The 18447-nt window shown below is 65.1% G+C and overlaps 3 protein-coding genes across 3 annotated transcripts; 1 reads left to right on the top strand and 2 right to left on the bottom strand.

Moving 5' to 3' along the window:
• The first annotated feature begins 155 nt into the window (after positions 1-155).
• Positions 156-4761, top strand: CHLRE_02g080200v5 (uncharacterized protein). Its single transcript, XM_001701829.2, has 6 exons — positions 156-608; positions 719-809; positions 1380-1488; positions 1917-2163; positions 2385-2693; positions 2886-4761. Exons 1-6 carry the CDS (start codon positions 204-206, stop codon positions 3879-3881), a joined length of 2157 nt encoding a protein of 718 aa, XP_001701881.1. The 5' UTR covers positions 156-203; the 3' UTR covers positions 3882-4761.
• Position 4762: 1 nt separating this feature from the next.
• Positions 4763-11064, bottom strand: CHLRE_02g080150v5 (uncharacterized protein). The gene is made up of 10 exons (XM_043059224.1): positions 11005-11064; positions 10418-10689; positions 10114-10206; positions 9609-9946; positions 9315-9465; positions 8841-9141; positions 8445-8686; positions 7615-8005; positions 7116-7357; positions 4763-6987 (listed from the first exon to the last, which is right to left on the bottom strand). Exons 1-10 carry the CDS (start codon positions 11030-11032, stop codon positions 5824-5826), a joined length of 3222 nt encoding a protein of 1073 aa, XP_042926858.1. The 5' UTR covers positions 11033-11064; the 3' UTR covers positions 4763-5823.
• A 108-nt stretch (positions 11065-11172) lies between these two features.
• CHLRE_02g080100v5 (uncharacterized protein) lies at positions 11173-18004 on the bottom strand. The gene is made up of 14 exons (XM_043059223.1): positions 17812-18004; positions 17647-17737; positions 17363-17489; positions 17086-17166; positions 16757-16849; positions 16432-16516; positions 16108-16223; positions 15714-15824; positions 15330-15413; positions 14276-14917; positions 13958-14084; positions 13345-13505; positions 13019-13152; positions 11173-12807 (listed from the first exon to the last, which is right to left on the bottom strand). The coding sequence occupies exons 1-14, from the start codon at positions 17840-17842 to the stop codon at positions 11613-11615; spliced, it is 3078 nt and encodes a 1025-aa protein (XP_042926857.1). The 5' UTR covers positions 17843-18004; the 3' UTR covers positions 11173-11612.
• Between the last annotated feature and the right edge of the window lie 443 nt (positions 18005-18447).

The raw sequence follows: 18447 nt of genomic DNA, 5'->3' as shown, positions 1-18447 counted from the left end.
AAACCCATGCCATGCCCGTGCCCAGGCCAAGGCGAGAGCGACGCTGCGCATCGGCGCCTATCCGTACGGCACATTCTCACGGTCGCCTCGCTGCTTGCTTCAAGTCTGCAGCGCGCAACCAACTTCCTTACTTTTAAGTCAGTACCTTTCAAACTAGGTACTTGTAGACTATCTCTAGGTAGTCTCACACAGTCGCAGCTAAAATGCAGACCATGCTGAAGCAGCGCTGCCAGCCGGCCGTCGGCAAGCAGGCCAAGGCTGTGCCCGCTGTGGCCCCCAAGGTCGGCCGTGCCCGCAACGTGGTGGTTGCTCAGGCTGCCCCCGCTGCTGCCAAGGCCGCTGCCCCGTCGATCTCTCGCGATGAGGTGGAGAAGTGCATCAATGCCATCCGCTTCCTGGCTATCGACGCCATCAACAAGTCCAAGTCGGGCCACCCCGGCATGCCCATGGGCTGCGCTCCTATGGGCTACGTTCTGTGGAACGAGGTCATGAAGTATAACCCCAAGAACCCCGACTTCTTCAACCGCGACCGCTTCGTGCTGTCCGCCGGCCACGGCTCCATGTTCCAGTACTCCATGATGCACCTGACTGGCTACGACTCCGTGCCGGTGAGATAGTGGATGGGGGACTGGGTTTGCAGTGTGGGCAGGCGTGACTAGCGCTGCATGGCATGCCCTGAGCTGAACGGTTGCGTTTTCGTCGCTCTTTGCGTTCGCAGCTGGACCAGATCAAGCAGTTCCGCCAGTGGAACTCCCTGACCCCCGGCCACCCGGAGAACTTCGTGACTCCCGGCGTGGAGGTGACCACTGGTGAGCACCATCAAGCGTTTTGCTCGGGGTCCGGCGTAGGCGTTGCGATCTGGACAACGCCAGCATCTTTTTCAGCACAGAAAGCACATTTTGATGCCCGACCATTATGCAGCGCGACCTTCGCGCCTGCGGGCGCCGCCTCATCACGACGCTGCAGCACGTTGGGCCCGCGTTTTGTGCGTTGTATATCAGCAAGATGAGAACCGTGACTGCAGCATCGGTCGGCGCAGCGCAACTCCGATGGGATTGGTCGGCCTTATCGCGACTCTGAGCATGGCGTTTGCGGTCGTACTCAACGTGCGCAGCAAAGCTAAGGTTTAGCATGGCGAGATAGCGTAGAAAATATCAATCTTGCGGCAGAACGAGGCGTTCTGGGTCGAGCCGCCCACGTTGCAGCGTGCGGGTTGTCCCCGCCCCACGTCTCTCTTGCAAGCACGCCGTACTCCGTACCCTCCAGCTGAGCGCACAGCGGCCGGATGTGCGGCTTGTAGAGTGCGCGGAAGCACTGTCGCCCGCCCTGTGAAAACCTGATCGTCCTGACCCGTCCCCTCGTTTACTCCTGCTCCGTAGGTCCCCTGGGCCAGGGTATCTGCAACGCCGTCGGCCTGGCCGTGGCTGAGGCCCACCTGGCTGCCCGCTTCAACAAGCCGGACGTCAAGCCCATCGTGGACCACTACACGTGAGTGAAGTTCGTCTGTTCGGCGTAGTCCTGCTTGGCATGTGCGGGGTTGCTAGCTTCGGGGGGCTAGACGCGGGCAATGGGACATGGACAGGGTCAGTTGCGAGGACGGGAGCAGGGAGTGGGTGGGTTCAAAGCAGTGGGGACTGTACAGCGGACACTGGAGAGCATGTTGCGACTTGGTGGGTTGACGGCTCTGCGGGGGTCGAGGGCACGTGTGCAGCGGGAGGCAGACGGCCGACCCGACCAGCCGCATCGGTGGTTGGCGTCGACTCACTTAGGTCGGGCACTTCAGCTGCATAAGCTTTCCCGCCACAGCACACGCGTGTCAGCTGCTGCCGCCCGCTGACCAGCTCTTTCCCAGCCACCGCGCTGACTACCCTCTCTACCTGCCCCCTCCATCCTCCTCTCCCTGTTCCGCTCCTCAGCTACTGCATCCTGGGTGACGGCTGCATGATGGAGGGCATCTCCAACGAGGCCTGCTCGCTGGCCGGCCACTGGGGCCTGGGCAAGCTGATTGCCCTGTATGACGACAACAAGATCTCGATCGACGGCCACACCGACATCTCGTTCACCGAGGACGTGGCCAAGCGCTACGAGGCGCTGGGCTGGCACGTGATCCACGTGATCAACGGCAACACCGACGTGGACGGCCTGCGCGCCGCCATTGCTCAGGTGGGTGTGGATGTGAAGCTTATGCGGCGGCGATGATTGGGGGAGGTCAGGTCCAAAGACAGGCGATGAGAGATGACGGGCAGGGCTTGGTGGAGTTACGCGGGAAGAGGGTTGCGCATCAGCACAGCAGTGCAGAAGTTGGGCAGAGCGCAGCACCGGGGCACAGGCACACCAGCTCGTCTGACCTTCCCACGCCCCATTCCCTCTCTCCACCCCTGCAGGCCAAGGCCGTCAAGGACAAGCCCACTCTGATCAAGGTGTCCACCCTGATCGGCTACGGCTCGCCCAACAAGGCCGACTCGCACGACGTGCACGGCGCCCCCCTGGGCCCCGATGAGACCGCCGCCACCCGCAAGAACCTGAACTGGCCCTACGGCGAGTTCGAGGTGCCCCAGGACGTGTACGACGTCTTCCGCGGCGCCATCAAGCGCGGTGCCGAGGAGGAGGCCAACTGGCACAAGGCCTGCGCCGAGTACAAGGCCAAGTACCCCAAGGAGTGGGCTGAGTTCGAGGCCCTGACCAGCTGCAAGGTGGGTGTGTGGCCCTGGTGGCATCTTGATGCATTAGGCTGTTTTGGGTCTGTTGGCCCGGAAGCTCAATGCAATATGGGTCTGAACGGAGTGGGCGCCGCCAACTCCGTTCAGGGCTGCTAGTCCCAAATCTGTACAGGACATTTACCCGCTCCTCGCTTTTGCCTAATCACTTTTGCCTCTCGCCCGCAGCTGCCCGAGAACTGGGAGGCTGCTCTGCCCCACTTCAAGCCCGAGGACAAGGGCCTGGCCACCCGCCAGCACAGCCAGACCATGATCAACGCCCTGGCGCCCGCGCTGCCCGGCCTGATCGGTGGCTCGGCCGACCTGGCCCCCTCCAACCTGACCCTGATGAAGATCTCTGGCGACTTCCAGAAGGGCAGCTATGCCGAGCGCAACCTGCGCTTCGGTGTGCGTGAGCACGCCATGGGCGCCATCTGCAACGGCATTGCCCTGCACAAGTCGGGCCTGATCCCCTACTGCGCCACCTTCTACATCTTCACCGACTACATGCGCAACGCCATGCGCATGTCTGCCCTGTCGGAGGCCGGAGTCGTCTACGTCATGACCCACGACTCTATCGGCCTGGGCGAGGACGGCCCCACTCACCAGCCTATTGAGCACCTGGCGTCGTTCCGCGCCATGCCCGACATGCTGATGATCCGCCCCGCCGGCGGCAACGAGACCGCCGGTGCCTACAAGGTGGCCATTGCCAACCGCAAGCGCCCCACCACCATCGCCCTGTCTCGCCAGAACATGCCGAACATCCCCAACTGCTCGGTTGAGGGCGTGGCCAAGGGTGCCTACACCATCCACGACACCAAGGCCGGCGTCAAGCCCGACGTGATCCTGATGGGCACCGGCTCTGAGCTGGAGCTGGCCACCGCCGCCGCCGGCATCCTGGAGAAGGAGGGCAAGAACGTGCGCGTCGTGTCCTTCCCCTGCTGGGAGCTGTTCGAGGAGCAGTCGGCCGAGTACAAGGAGAGCGTGCTGCCCTCCGACGTGACCGCCCGCGTGTCCGTTGAGGCCGCCACCAGCTTCGGCTGGGCCAAGTACATCGGCCTGAAGGGCAAGCACGTCGGCATTGACACCTTCGGTGCCTCGGCCCCCGCCCCCACCCTGTACGAGAAGTTCGGCATCACCGTGAACCACGTGGTGGAGGCCGCCAAGGCCACCCTGCAGCACTAAGCGGCTCATGGTTGGAAGGCGCCTGTGGTGATGATAACGCCGGCATGTCCGCAGGAGCAGCAGCGGCGCGAGCAGTGGCTGCGGATGCGGTAGCGGCGGCGTCAGAGAACCGGCGCCGGCGGAGCAGCGCGTTGCAGCGGTGTTGGGGAGGTGGAGAAGCTGGCACAGCGATCAGACTCGCGTTTGCATGGCGGCGTGGCTGTTGGGCGGCGCATGTGTTGAAGAGACATTGCGTGGCCCTGGCCTGCGTTGTGGATGGGGTTGGAGCATTTGTTGGTTGCGGCGGCGGCTGGGATGCCCGCCACCTCGGTTCCACAGCAATCTGCCTCGAGCGCACCCGGTTTTAGTGTGGTGTGCGCCAGGGCAGTGGGGTGGTGGGCATTGCGCTGCGTGTAGGCACAGGAGAAGGCGTCTTGGTGGCGCGGCGTGGCTAGGTGATGCGCCGGCGGCGCAGCAGCGCGGGACCATCCGAGCCCTCCAATCATGGTGATGGGCCGTGCTGCAACTCCGGACGAGGAGTGAGAGTGTGTGGTGTGGTTGGTTAAACTCGGGAGAATAGTAGGACCTATGATAGAGGAGTCGGTGTATCCGCTGATTTTGAAGGGCCCCGCTTTTTTGCGGCGGGTGTCGATAGTGGTGCACCCTCCCCCCTGCAGACGGATGGGATGCCATCAGCCATATCGCCCTGCGTGGCTCCGTGGCGCGGTGTTGTGGCGTTCCGTTGTCTGGGGGCCTGGTCGAGCGTGGGGCGAAGAGCTCTGTCGGAACTGCATCCTCCTGGCTCGAATGGGAGTGTCCGGATAAATGCCTCGGATTGAACGCCTGTAACGGCAGCAGGCTGAATGGTTTTTGCTCCATGAATTTTCCATTGGTGTTCAACCACCATGCTTCCTTCACGCTGCAGCGGGGATACCTGGTAGAGGCGGACATCTGCTCCGCAGTCGACTGCGCCAGCCAGCAACTCGTCAGGAACTCCGGTGTTCGACCGGCCCCTGCCGTTGCAAATTGTTTGCCATCTGCTGTGTTCTGGGAATCAGCTGCACCCTACGGGACTTCACCAACCTGCCTTACCACTGTCCCATCGCACACGCAGTCGACACTCACCGCTGTACGCTTTGGGGCCCGTTATCTCCCTTGCTGCGCCCTGGTCTTGCCCCTTCCCGTCACACTGTCGCGGGGCCATTCTATTGCTGCACACTGCTCCCATTACGTTGGTTGCTGTCGTCGGCGCGGTACGACAGCGCTTAATATCTGCGTGGTTCTGTGACTGCTAACGCCCGAGCGTGAGGATTGCGTGTCAGCAAACTCCATTGAGCCAGCCGGCGCGATCATCGGTAAGGCAACAACATGCATGTGCCCGCGCGGGGGGGGGGGGGGCGGGGGTCATGAGCATTATACCTTGCACGGAATGGAAACTCCAGGCATGCTCCATTATACATGTTGCGCACGCAAGGTCACGCAAGTCCCAGATAATATGCACAGGCACGTCACAGCGCACGACCATCTCCAGCTTCTTGCCCGCCCATCACTCACCCATAGTACGCTCAGCTGTTGCCTCAATGCACGTCCTAGTACATCACCAAGTGTTTGCCACCTACATACACTCAACATTACCCCAGACAGCGTTTCTGGCCCAACACTCATTCCACGGCTGCACCTTGTGGTGCCATATCGTACAATGGCAAGTCATGCCCAGGTGGGCCAAAAGCAGCTAGCGTCGAGTCCCCCTGCACATTGACCTTTCTTTTTGAAAGGATGGCAGAAGAGAACCCGACTTGAGCAGGGTCAGGGCCATAACACCATCCGCTCATGTACAGCATACATCTGTCTCAACCTTCAGACACCGACCCAGACCTTGGATGCCCGCGCTCAGTAGGCACGGAACTAGCACGCCCACCCATCCCACACATGCACATGCACCCGCCTCAGCAGCTGCGCCCGGCTATCGCTGGCCTTGCGAGCTCCGTGCTGACTCAGCCTCACCCCACATGGGGTTGTTCCACAACACCCCATCCGGCATGCGCAGCTTTAGCGCCCTCGGTGACACCACCTGTGAAGCCCCCAGCTGGATGCTGCCGGTGTTGCTATTGCCGTCTGCCGCGGGCTGTAGCACGGCCGGCTCAGGCTTTGACAGGCTTCGTGGCTGCGCCGCCGTTCCCGCTGATTCCGCCTGCGGGCCGCTGCCAGCGGCCGCCGCCGGCGCACGAGAGGCCGTGGGCAGCTCGATGTCAGACATCTGGCCGGAGCAGCAGGCGTCGCGGGCAGGAGCCGTTGCGGGAGGGGCAGCGAAAGCGGCAGCAGCGCGGGGGCTGGGGGCGTCATCATCGCTGACGATGGTGAAAATGGCATTAGCATGCGGTTTGACGGGGCAGGCGCTGCGCACGACGCCCTCTGCTACAGCTCCCCGCCGGCCGCCGCCGGGCCACACGCCGCTGACCTGCAGTGCCTCGTACGGGCGCCGGCGGCTGCTGGGACGGAGGTTGTCGACATCTGCGTCCGCCGCGGCGGCGGCGGTGCCACCGGGGCCGGCATCGGGCGCCACGTCGCCATGGAAGGCCACCCACTGCGGCGCAGCGTACTGCATCTCTACGTCGCCGCCGCCGCGGCGCGGGACCACGGTGTCGCGCTGGCGACGCCGCACGCGCCGCACCACCACCAGCGCCGCTCCCAGCAGCACCACCGCGCCGCACACGACGCCCACCACGATGCCTGCCACAGCGCCCTTGCTCAGTCCCGATCCCGAGTCGCCGCCGCCCTCAGCAGAGTCTGCTCCCGACTGTGTGATCGCGGCCAGGGCATCGGCGTCCACGGCGGCGCTCTCGACCTGGGACTTGAGTGCGGGGCCGGTGAAGCTGGAGGTCAGCTTGGTTGTGAGGTTGGCGGTGGCGGCGGCGTCGCTGGCGGCGACGGCGGACGCCAGGTCGGCGAGGGCTTGCGTCAGGGCCTGGTGCTGCACGGACGCGATTTGCGCCGCGGCGAGCAGGGTAGCGGTGGTGTTGAGTGGCGAGCCGGAGTTGGCCGCGGCGACCACCTGGCGGTCGAGCTGCGTCAGCAGGGCGTTGCTCTCGGCCACGGCACCAGCAGCGGAGTCCAGGAGGCTCGACAGCTGCAGTGTGGGAGGTGGGAAAGGGGGACAAGGGGTCGGCGCACACGGGCGGCGGCGAAATAGAGGAGCCATGCAAGAAGGCGCGTGTGCCAGCGGCGGTTCTATTGTTATAACGCAACCTCACACACCTGTGTGGAGTCCAGATTGCCGATGGTGGCGTTGGTGGCGAGCCGGCGGCGAAAGCTCAGCGCGCCAGTGCTAGAAGCATTGGAGGCGATGGCGGCGGCGTCTGCCTCGACAAAGGCGGCCATGACGGAGGACAGGTAGGCGGCGTCGTCCAGTGCAAGACGTCCCGCCAGCAGGTCACGTGCCAGGCGGCCCAGCAGCGAGGAGCCGACAGCGTCCACTGAGCGCCGGTTGCCAATCAGGGCTGTGTGGGCGAGGAAAAAGAGACAGACAGAGAGGGAGTGTCAGCAGGGAGGCTGGACCGGCGGGCAATGAAGCGCGGTCAGGTAGCAGAGCGCCGTCGTGCCGCTTTCATGGTCCACTCCCGCGCGCTACAAGCTGCACGCACTAGCACGCCATTCATGCGGACTGCCAGCAACCGACACGTCACACAGTGCACGCGCGCGCGCACACACACACACATACACACACACACACACACACACGTTAGCACTCACGCACCTGAGAGGAAGGCGCTGGTGGGGCCCACGGCCGCCTGCACCCGCAGGCTGAGCAGGTACGCACGCGGCACGATGGGGTTGGAGGCGGGCCAGTTTTGAGACACGAAGTCCGTGCCGGCGGGGAGCGCATCGGCCGCGCCCGCGCGGCCTATGCCGTGGTACGTGTACGGAAGAGCGTAATCTGAGGCACCAATGAGTCGGGGCGGCGTGGAGTTGCCCTGGCTGATGATGAAGGCCTGGGAGGCCAGCGCGGCGACGGAGTCTATGACCGCCGCGAACGGCGTGGTGGCGGCGGAGAAGGGCGGGACGAGGGCGTTCGTGGCGAGGATGAAGGGGACGGTGCGATTGCCCACTGACAGGACTGCGTCTGTGCAGCCAGGCGAGACGGACACCTGCAGGGGGCGGGTGGGTGGATGGGAGGTTGGATGGGTGGATGAGTAGGTGGGTAGGTACGGCGCCCTCGCATGCAGACGGGGAGCCCTTGCTGGTTAAGCATACGGTTGATGCAGTTGCAAGGGGACCAAGTGCCGTAGGGGTAGAGGAACAAGGCCCTGGCCGCCATGGCCCAGCAGCATGTGAGCGTGTGAGCGTGTGAGCGTGTGTGTGTGTGTGTGTGTGTGTGTGTGTGTGTGTGTGTGTGTGTGTGTGTGTGTGTGAGCGTGTGTGTGTGTAGGGGTGGGGGGGGGGGGGTTTACATTCATAATTATATGTGTGTGTGTGTGGGGGGGGGGAGGATTTGTAGATACAAGTTCAAACTGAACCGAACCCAGTTGAGCAGGGGGGTACGTCATTCCAATCCCAAAAGAAGCCATTGGGACCGGGGGGTCGCACCTTGGCAGCCACAATGCCGCTGACCAGCTGGGCCACGCCTGTGTTGCTGTCGGTGGTGGCTCCCCGCAGCCATGACGCCGACACCACGTCAGCAAAGGTCAGATTGCAGCCCGTCAGCGCGCCCGTCGCCCGCACGGCGAGCAGCGCGGTGGTGGTGCTGGCGGCGGGCAGGGTGGCCATTCCCAAAGCCGCCGCCATCGCATCGGTCTTGACGGGGGCTGCGGCTAGGAGCACCCTCCAGTCTGCAGGTGTGGGAAAGGAGGTCCGCGCACACGCAGTAAGCAGGCATCCAGCTATATGCGCAAGGAGCATGCCTAGATATACTGTACGCCTGGAACCGTCCGCACAGAAGCCTCCCCTGCCAAGCTACCGCCCCTCCGGCCCTCCCGCTCTCACCGGCCACTGCTGACGTGCCACGAAACTGCACCACATACTGCACACGCGCCGCCGTCGCCACGGCCTCCAGAGGCAGAGCCGCCAGCTCCGCGCCCGCCGCCTCCGTCCATGACGTCGCATTCAGCTCGCCAAGCACCCTGCCGTACAGCGCGGCGGCGTCGGAGGCGGCGGCGGCCGACACGTCCTTGCCGCAGGCCGAGGCGGCGGCGGTCAGGAGGTCCTGGAGTAGGCCGGGCTGCGTGAGATCTAGGGTGCGAGTGGGCGAGGCGACGGCGCGGATGGCGAGCAGGCCGTAAAGGACCTGGGAGGTAGGCGGAAAGGCACGTGGGGCATGTGAGAGGCCTTGCGCGACGCGTGGGAGGCGGCATGTACGGATTCGTACTGGATAGAGGGCGGGGCAGAGTGCAGGCACACACACACATGCATGTACACGGGTGCACACAACGAGCATAGAAGGCGCTGCGGCAGTGTCACCTGAGCCGAACTCTCTGTGGAGCTGCAGTCGGTGGAGCCGCCGCTGCCGCCGTCGCTCGCGGCGGGCGACATGGCCGACAGCGCGTTGATGCCCGCCAGCAGCAGCGACGTCAGCGTGACGTCAGCGTACAGCATCCTCACGCCCACCAGCCTGCGTGCGGAGGGCCGCACAGCGACGGTGTCGGGCCAGACGCAACAGGTGCTTGAAGCTGAGGCGTATGAGTTATGCCGTGACTGTGCCCCCCTCCCATGCCCCCTCCCCTGTGAAGCATGTCGCACACTACAGGCTCTCACCGTGCAGCAATGTTTGCTTGCTTAATCGCGTCCAGGGGCCCAAAGGCGGCCGATGCCGCGGTGGCGGCTGCGGCGCTGACGTCCACGCCCACCAGCTTGTAGGCAGCAGACGTGGAGGTTGCGGCGGAGGTGGCAGAGGCGGCGGTGCCAGTGGACGTGAGCAAGGTAGACAGCAGGCGGCTCGTGGGCGTGAGCGAGGACGTTAGCTCGGCAGCCGCGGCGCTGTCGGATCCGGCGGTTAGAGGGGCCGGCAGCGTCGCCGACAGGCTCAGCGGGAGCGGCAGGCCTGTGAAGGCGTCGATGCAGGTGCTGGAGGCGGCGATGGTCACAACCAGGCTCTGCGGGGCAGAAGGGTGAAACGGTACGTGGGTGCCCACACACTGCAGCATGCAGCCGCCAATCTAGGAGCACACGCGCTTGGTAACTTGCACGCGGCACGGGCCCGGTGCGGAACAGGGACGCGTCAGCAAGTTCTCGAACAACTGGGTGCCAGCGGCGCACTCACTGCCGCGGGCGTGACGTAGTTCTGGGCGCCGATCCTGCCGTTGCTGTCGGTGGTGATGGTGCCCACGGACGTGCCAGCAGACACAATTGAGCCCTGTCACGATGGCGCACACAGCCATGGAATAAGCGTGCAGAGTTATGAGTGGTCAAGCACTCAAGCAGGAGCAACGCGGGCGGCCTTCAGTGCCTGGCTTAGCTGACCCACATTTTCAGCTCAGCTCACTACCAAACCGTTGACCAAAAGGCGCCTGCTAAGAGTCAGCGCATTCGGACCGCAGCAAGCGGGCTCTGAAAGGCAAGCTCACCGAGCACGAGGTAAGGGGGCCTGCTGACGCAGCCGCGGCAGTAAGGGAGATGGCGGTCGTGCCCGGAGGTGCGGGCGGCAGCGATGGAGGAGCAGGGCTGGGGGGCAGTGGTGACGGCGGGCTTGGAGGCGGCGGGACGCCGTAGACTGGCGGGTAGGTGCCGTATACGGGCAGCGCGGGGCTGGGGGAGACGCCAGGATAGACGGGCTGCGCGCCAGCTGTTTTCAGCAGTGCAGGCAATAGTAATGCCATGGCCACCACGATCACAGCAGCTGCGGAATGTGTTCCGCGGGGATGGAGGGTGTGTCAAGAGTCAGCTCAGGTCCGCTTGGAGCCGGTCAAAGTCCCCGAGCTCCCGCCCTCTAGTCGTGCGCGGTGTTTACCCATATATACATAGTCAATCTTAACAGCAAGGGACCAGCGCAAGCGAGCGCGCCTTGCAGGTTCCGCCAGGTGCAACACCGACGTGCCGGGTTTGCGAACGAGGAAGCCTTCCCAGCGTTCACGCGCCCAATCACCAACCCAGATTGCCTTGCTTTTTCTGTACGCATATCTTTGCTAACGCCGCGTCAAGTATTCCTCCTTACCTGTGCGCGCGGTTTTATGTGGCACCATCGTAAATGTTGTCGAAAGTTGTCCTCGCTAAGTGACGGATAGTCAGCGTTAACAATGCAATGTGTAGATCGATTGATGTTATTTCCTATGGCAACAACTTGACGGTGGAAACCCTCAAAACAAGGATGTGCAAGGCGTGCCCTCGACTCTAGTTCGGATTCAGGAGGAAGCCGGTGTTCAAACGAGTAGCTCTTCTCCTCACATCTGTTAACTGCATGCTTGTGTTATCTTGTAAAGCAGATGCATGCATGTTTGCATAGAACTGAGGCTGGCAATTTGGAGCCGGCGCTAGCTGCGGATCCAGGCGAAGCTTGCAATCCAACCTGCCCTGCAGGCCTGCACCTACCCCAATGGGGCCCCAGAGCGGCAGAGCCTCCAAAGCGACAGGAGCACCGCTCCCTAAACCGATGCTTGACTGCCCCGCTGGGCAATATGCCAGAAGTTGCTTTGCAGCTTGGACTGAGGCTGCGCTGTGCTGGCCAGTAAATAGAGCTCAGTAGCTGGCGCCGCCCAGCCATGCCCTCTTCCATTCGCTTAATGCCTTACACGGCGAGCCCAGGCGAGCCGTGTCTCAAGCTTGTCACGTGGTCTGCGCATCACCGCCAAACTCGGCCCGCAGCGCCTGCAGGCAGCGCGCCGCCGTCACATCCTCCTCCGCTGCCCAGCTGCACGCCCACTGCCACTGCCACAGCACCGCCGCCGTGCTGCCACTCTCCGCCAAGCCAGCATCGATGCTGCCGCCGCTCACGCTGCCGCCGGCACCGTCTGCAGCGGAGCCATGCGTGTCGGCGTCGCCGGCCAGCTGCGCTCTGAAGGAGCCGCAACACACCGCGGCTCCCGCCCCGTCCACACACGCATGCCTACTTCCAACGTATCCGCCCAGAGCCGAGCACACCGCCCGCTGCGCCCTCCGTAGCAGCGACAGCTGCTGGTGGTGCGCCATCTGCGCCGATGCTTGCGCCTTCGCCTCCGCCTCCACCTGGGCACCGTTTTGCGCATGAGCTTGCTGCTGCTGCTGCTGCTGCTGCTGCTGCTGATGCGCCACAGTGATGGTACACCCGTACGTGATCTTGTAAGGCGCCACGTGCATCTGCGTGCCGTCCCTGCCCCGGCCGTGCGCCTGCAGCAGCGGTTTGGCTGCGGTGGTCGAGTCTGTCAGCGTTAGCTGCGTGGCCGCGGCCGTGGCCGATGCTACAGCCGCCGCCGCTGCTGCTGCAGCCGCTGCTGTCTGTCCGCCTGTCCCAGGCGCCGCGCCTGCGGCGCCTGCGGCCGCGGCTGCCTGCGGCTCCTGCAGTTGCGGCTGCAGCGGCGGTGGCGCCACCACCCGCGCCACCACCACGCCGCTGAGCGGCAGCGCCGTCAGCGGCTGGGGCACCTCTGCCGCCGCCAGCGCCTCCGCTAGCCTCAGCTCTGACGCCGCCAGCGCTTCACACAGATCCGCAACTGCTGCCGCGGCCGGACTGCTGCCCAACCCAGATCCCCCACCGGCCTCGTCCCCATCCCCTCCCGGGCCTCCGCCCCTGCTGCTATTCCTGCCGTCCACCGCCATCTCGCCAACTGGGTATGGCGCGAAAGCCCGCGAGTGCGCAGCTGCCGCCAGCGCGGCATTGAGATGCGCGGCATGTGCCGCGCCGAGTGCCGCCGCGGCGCACTTGGCGGTTGCCAGCAGCTGCGGCCGCAGCCCCAGGGGCACGTCGCGGCGCGGGTGCAGCGTCACCGTGCTGCCGGTGGGCGGCGCGTGGCACTCGATGCCCAGTGTCGCCTCGATGCGGCCGCTGCGGCGGTGGGGTGCGGAGAAAGGTGTTGTGTTGTCTTTGTCAAGTTGCGTGCGCATGCCCATACTAGTTCATGCAGCCCAGGCGCGCTTGCCAATGCAGCTCAAGCAGGCTGCCCGAGTGCATGGCGGTATCACGCTTTTGCTACCCCTGGACCCATTCATGCAACACAGGGCGGGTGGCTGGCGGCCGCGCGGCTGTCGGCTCTCACCGCAGGAACTCCATGGGCTCGCGCTGTCCGTGCACCAGCACCACCGCGCGCGGCCGGCAGCGCCGCACCAGCCCCATCAGGCCGCGCAGGTCGGCGTGCGCGGAGAAGGCCAGCATCTTCACGCGGCAGCGCACCTGTGCATGTGCGTGTGCGTGTGCTCTTGTCTGTGTGTGTATGTGTGTGTGTGTGTGTGTGTGCTGTGTGTGTGCACAGCGAAGAAGACCCGGCGCGAGCAGCAGTCACAACGCATACGGCAGACGTGGCGATGGGCCGGCTGGTGCCATGCTGCCACGTGTCAGGCACGCCCGCGCTGTGTAGCCCCCCACCTCCTGTCGGCCGCTGCCGCCCGGGCCCGACGGCAGGTCCACTGTGGCGGCCTGCCCGCCTCCGCCTCCGCCGCCGCGCCCGCCCCCGCTGCCGCCTCCGTTGCCGCCGCCCGACAGCTGCTGCTGGTTGCCAATGCCCTCCAGGCGGGCACCCAGGGTGCCTGTCGCGGTGATCACACCAGGTTGGGGCAGAGGGGAGGTGGGTCCGCAGGGGTAAGGAAGAGGGTGTACACTGACTCCAGCTCCTATTAGTCAGTCGCTAGGTGCTCACTCCTTCTGCTGCGCTGCAAGCGACCAAGGTCAGGCCATTGCAGCCGCTCCACGCGCCCCCACCAGCCCCCGCGCTGCTGCACCACCAGACACACCCAGCATGCGCCCGCGCCCATACAAACATACACACACATACACAAACACATACACATACACACACGTACACATACACACACACGCACACACACACGCACACACACACGCACGCACACGCACACGCACGCGCACGCGCACGCTCACGCGCACGCACACGCACACACATACACATACACACACACACGCATGCCCGGCGTAAACGCACACACACACACACACACACATACACACACGCCACCCCACTCGCCTCGGACCTGGTATCCCGCCAGGACCACCAGGTTGCGGCTGCTGCCGGCCCAGGCCCTGAACGCCTCCAGGCTGACGCCGCTGGTGATGTTGCCGGGCGAAGCGAACAGCACGGCGGGGCCGGGAGCCTGCAATACAACACCGACCAGGACAGCGGCCAGGACAGCGCGCGCGTGCTCACGACAGCACGTGGGATACGATAGCCCGAGCAGCGTTTGTGCTGCGCAGGGACCGGCAGCCAGTTGCGGTCTCTACACCCGTCTGCACGCATGTGGCTTTGTGTCGCCGCCGTCGCCAGCGGTCCGCTGCCTCGTCTCACCTGGAGCAGTGACCTGTCCCAGGGCCGTGTGCGGAACATGCCGTACACGTCGGCCTCGCTGAACACACCCACGTGCGGGGCGGCGGCGGGGGCGGGGGTTGCGGCGGGCCCGGCACAAGGACCAAGCACCGACGGCTGTTGAGTTGCCGCCGCTTCCGCCGCCGCCTGCCGCCCGATGTCGGGGGGAAGCGGTCTCCGCCGGCCACGCGGCCGCCGGCTGCTACTCGGGCGCGCGCCGCCGCCCTCTGCCGCCTGACCTCCGACGCCGCTGTCACCGCGCAAGGCAGCAGGCGACTCTTCCTCGAGACTCCGTCCATCACGCTCCCCCAACCTGCCCCAGCCCAAGCCGCTGCAGCCCACCTCCTCCTCCTCGACCCCGTCCTCGTCCTCCTCCCCCTCCCCCTCCTCCTCCGACCCTTCCGCCTCCCTGTCCTCTCCCTGCGGGCCAGGCACTCCGCTACCTGTCCCGCCTCCCCCTCCTTCACCACCTCCACCACCACCTCCTGCTCCACCCCCTCCGTCACCGCCACCGGCGCTGTCTCCGAACACGGCCTTGCGCACGTTGGCGTTGGTCCAATTGAGCAGCAGCTGGTAGTAGGTGAGCGCGCGGGAGGCCATGGCGCTGCTGAAGTAAATGGGCACCTGGGGTGGAATGGGAGGAGGGGTAGTTTGTTGCAACCCCCGAGCCCAGCCAGCCCAACGAGTGCGGAGGAGGTGTGGAGGGGGTGGCGGGATGGGGCAGCGAACGGGCGCGGGGATGCGGTGCGTGGGGGCGTGTAGGGGACCGCGTTGCGGTGGCGAGACGCACAGGCTGCAGGCACCAGTTGCAGTGGAGGTGATGCTTGCCTCCAGTGGCGAGACAGTGGTAGTGGAGGTGATGCTTGTGTCCGGTCCGCGGGACCCCGAGACTTCCCCAGAGCCAGCCAGCCCATGCCCCACAAGCCTGTGACGCATGCGACCATGTCGTTGCGCTCAGGCACCCAAGCCCTCCCCCCTCCCCATCCCCCCACCCCCGCCCGCGCCCCACCACCCCCACCCCCTGCCGGCGCCCCACCGTAAGGCCCTTGCGCCGCCAGCAGTCCGCCAGCAGCATCAGCAGCTCCTGGGCCCGGCCCATCGCGAAGGTGGGGATGAGCACCTGGGGAGGAGGGGTTTACATCGTGGGGTTACTTCAGAATGAGGAGGGAGAGGAGGGATTGGGTGGAGGGGGAGCGGGGGGAGCGCGGGGCTAGTGAGGAACAGGCGTTGTGCGTGTGCACCCACCAGGCAGTCAGACAAGCAGGCGATTGTATTGGTCGTGCAGCCCTTGCGCCGCGTACGTTCGTTCATGTGCGTACCCCCAACGCCCTTGTGCCGCCCCACGACTCCTTTGCTCACCAGCCGGCGCCCACCCATGCCGCCCCCAAGCCGCCCGCTCCCAGACCCCAGCCACGCCCACCTTGCCTCCCGCTGCGACGGTGTCCTCCACCGCTTGCAGCAGGTCCCGCTCCCGGCCGCGCTTGGAGTCGCGCAGGCTGGCCGCGTAGGTCGCCTCACTGATCAACACGTCCTGTGGACACGTGGCGGAGGGGGCGGCGGCATTGGCGGAAGCCGCGGCGATGATTGTGTGGTGGCGTGTGGTTCGTGGGGTGACGTGCAGGCAGTGGCGTGCGAGTGCATGGGTGAGGCGGGGGAACGGGGCCGAGGCGGGAAGGGAGGGCGTGCGACGCATGGTTGCAATATTGCAACGACGCCGGTCGCCGCCACCAACGTCACCTCGGCGCCCAGTCGTGTACACGCACACACACGTCGCGGCATGCCTGCCACACTGCGACAATGTCACGTGTACGCACCGGCTCCCGCATGAGGCAGCCCGCCGGCCCCGCGCCGCCCGCCGCCAGCTCCGCACTGCCCAGGTGGCGGTCGGGGGCCGAGTTGAAGTCACCCGTGTACAGCGCCGTCAGGTGGCCTGTGTGGGTGTGACGTGCGTGTGTCAGGAACGCAAACACGTGTGTTAAGAGCAGGAAACACGTGGGATTGCAGGGATGTGTGTGTCTGTGTGTTGCGTGTTGGTGCACGGCGTGTAGGCCCCACCCCCAGCCCGACCAGGAGTTTGCCTGCTGGGCCCGTGCCCGCCGTGTGCCCACCCTGCTCCTCCCTCCCGCCCGCCCGCTCACCCGCGGTCATGGTCACCATGGCCGCCCCCAACACGTGGCCGGCGTAGTGGAAGGTGAAGGACAGGCCGGGCGCCACCGCCACCACCTGCGGCCGGGCAGGTGGGCCACGCCACACACACGTACCATGGTAGGACTCGGGCACAGGTCCTGGGGCGCATGCGCGCTTTGCTTCCCTTCAATACATACGGCACATTGCAGCACGCGGCGTCCGGCTCGATGCGGCCGCCAACAGTACCCTGGACACATACACACGCATGCCCTCCGGCCCACGCCAACCCATCCTGCAAGCCCCGCATGCCCTGCCCCCCCGGGCCCCCCGGCACACCTGGTGCAGGTCCACGGCCGTGACGCGGCGCAGGCAGTCGCGCACGTGCTGCTCCGTGTACGGCAGCACCTCGCCGGGCCGGTCGGCGTTGACCTGTGCGGGCGTGTGGGGTGGGATGGGGCGAGGGCTGGGAGGGCGGCGATGCGCCGGGACGGCACAGCTGGCGGGTACCACGCCCCAGCTTGCCGGGCCACATGCACGGCCATCAAGACAACCCGACATGCCGCTTCAGTGTATGATAGAGATACACGAAGAAAGGTGCGAAGCCATCGCCGCCATCGCACCCTGTCACCCCCCAGGCCGCCGCCACGGTCATGCCCGTCCCTCACCTTGACGTAGTCCTCCAGCATGATGGGCGCCATGGCGAAGGTGGGGTAGGTCATCAGCACCGGGCCGCGGTAGCCGCACACCTGCACGTGTGTGTGCGTGACTGCGTGTGTGCCGTGCCGGCACGACAGCAAGGCGCATGCAGGTGTGTATCCGTGCAGGGGCGTGTGCATCGAGGAAAGCCGTGCGCATGTGCATGCATGCTTCAAGGTGTGGTTTTGCGCCGGGCCAACTCATCCCCATCCCACCCCCAGCGCCTCAGCCTCGCAACCCGCCCACCTCTGTGAAGTAGGGCAGCGCGCCGATGTGGTCGATGTGGAAATGCGTGATGACCAGCGCGTCAATCAGCTCCGTGAAGCGACCGGCACGGGACAGCAGCCCAAACTCGGGGAAGCGCCGCGCGTCCCTGCGTCAGGCATGATTGCAGACGTGTGTGTACGTGTGCTGTGGCACCCGCCTTTCCGGGACGCCCTATCCGTAACTGCGCAGCACGTCACGAGTGAGCCTCCGCGAGAGGCTCCTAAGCCTCTTGAAAAGCCACGCCTGCACTGTGGGCGCCGCACCTGAAGCCAAAGTGGGCCCCGCAGTCGAACATCACCGTGCGCCCAGCCATCCGCACGATGCAGCAGGAGCGGCCCACGTCTTGGCCAGCCCCTGCCGGAAGCAACATTTGTAAGACCTCTGGACATCATGTGTTATCTGCGCGAACATTTGGCCTTATCTCCCACCGAGCGGCAAAACTTCTACTGCCGACGCCATGGCGGGCACAGACTCCAGCTCAGTGGCCTGATATCGCCTTGCCTACATGCTTGTAGATGTATCCAGTAATTCCTGGTTGCTCCTGAAATGCGCTTCCGAACTATCTACCTACTCCCCTCCATCGTGTTTTCTGTCCGGTGCTGTGTGTCAGGTATTATTGCATACAAGGAGCCATACTGTCAGATCATAATTTTACAGACATAGTGCCACATCGATTTAGTTGGCACGCCGACTATGAAGGGTTTTCGGGCCGATGCGCGGCAGAACGCAGGGGCAGGGTTGGGTCGTCAGGGTTGGGTCAGGTTTGGGATGGCAGGGTTGGGTCAGGGTTGGGATGGCACAACAACAACAACTGCCCCCCTGCCTCTGCCCCCCCCCCCCATAGGTTGTACTGCGGCGGCTGCTGAGCCGGCAAGCATGTGTGTTGGTGGCTGTGGGCCATTGCGTGCTAGACAGGTGGTGCGGAATAGCGCGGCAGCTGTGGAGAATTCTTCGCTCCTGCGCCTGTCTACTGATGGGGGGACGTGGCCGTTGCAGGTGCTAACGTAGATGGCTTCGGCAGCTTGAGTCGCGCTAGGATGCGCGAGTTGGATGTCTAGCACGCG

Source organism: Chlamydomonas reinhardtii, chromosome 2 (assembly GCF_000002595.2).
Source record: "Chlamydomonas reinhardtii strain CC-503 cw92 mt+ chromosome 2, whole genome shotgun sequence".
Taxonomy (NCBI): Eukaryota; Viridiplantae; Chlorophyta; class Chlorophyceae; order Chlamydomonadales; family Chlamydomonadaceae; genus Chlamydomonas; species Chlamydomonas reinhardtii.
The sequence above is the reverse complement of the archived record's forward strand: the minus strand, read 5'-3'. Positions and strand labels throughout refer to the sequence as shown.

Coding starts and splice junctions, on each gene's coding strand:
- CHLRE_02g080200v5 (XM_001701829.2), top strand. CDS start 204: ATGCAGACCATGCTGAAGCAGCGCTGCCAGCCGGCCGTCGGCAAGCAG. Junction 609..718: donor CTGGCTACGACTCCGTGCCG/GTGAGATAGTGG, acceptor TTGCGTTCGCAG/CTGGACCAGATCAAGCAGTT. Junction 2,164..2,384: donor TGCGCGCCGCCATTGCTCAG/GTGGGTGTGGAT, acceptor CCACCCCTGCAG/GCCAAGGCCGTCAAGGACAA.
- CHLRE_02g080150v5 (XM_043059224.1), bottom strand. CDS start 11,032: ATGGTGCCACATAAAACCGCGCGCACAG. Junction 10,690..11,004: donor ACATAAAACCGCGCGCACAG/GTAAGGAGGAAT, acceptor CACATTCCGCAG/CTGCTGTGATCGTGGTGGCC. Junction 9,466..9,608: donor CAAGCAAACATTGCTGCACG/GTGAGAGCCTGT, acceptor CTCCGCACGCAG/GCTGGTGGGCGTGAGGATGC.
- CHLRE_02g080100v5 (XM_043059223.1), bottom strand. CDS start 17,842: ATGGCGTCGGCAGTAGAAGTTTTGCCGCTCG. Junction 17,490..17,646: donor GGGGCCCACTTTGGCTTCAG/GTGCGGCGCCCA, acceptor TGCCTGACGCAG/GGACGCGCGGCGCTTCCCCG. Junction 14,918..15,329: donor GGCGGCGCAAGGGCCTTACG/GTGGGGCGCCGG, acceptor ATTCCACCCCAG/GTGCCCATTTACTTCAGCAG.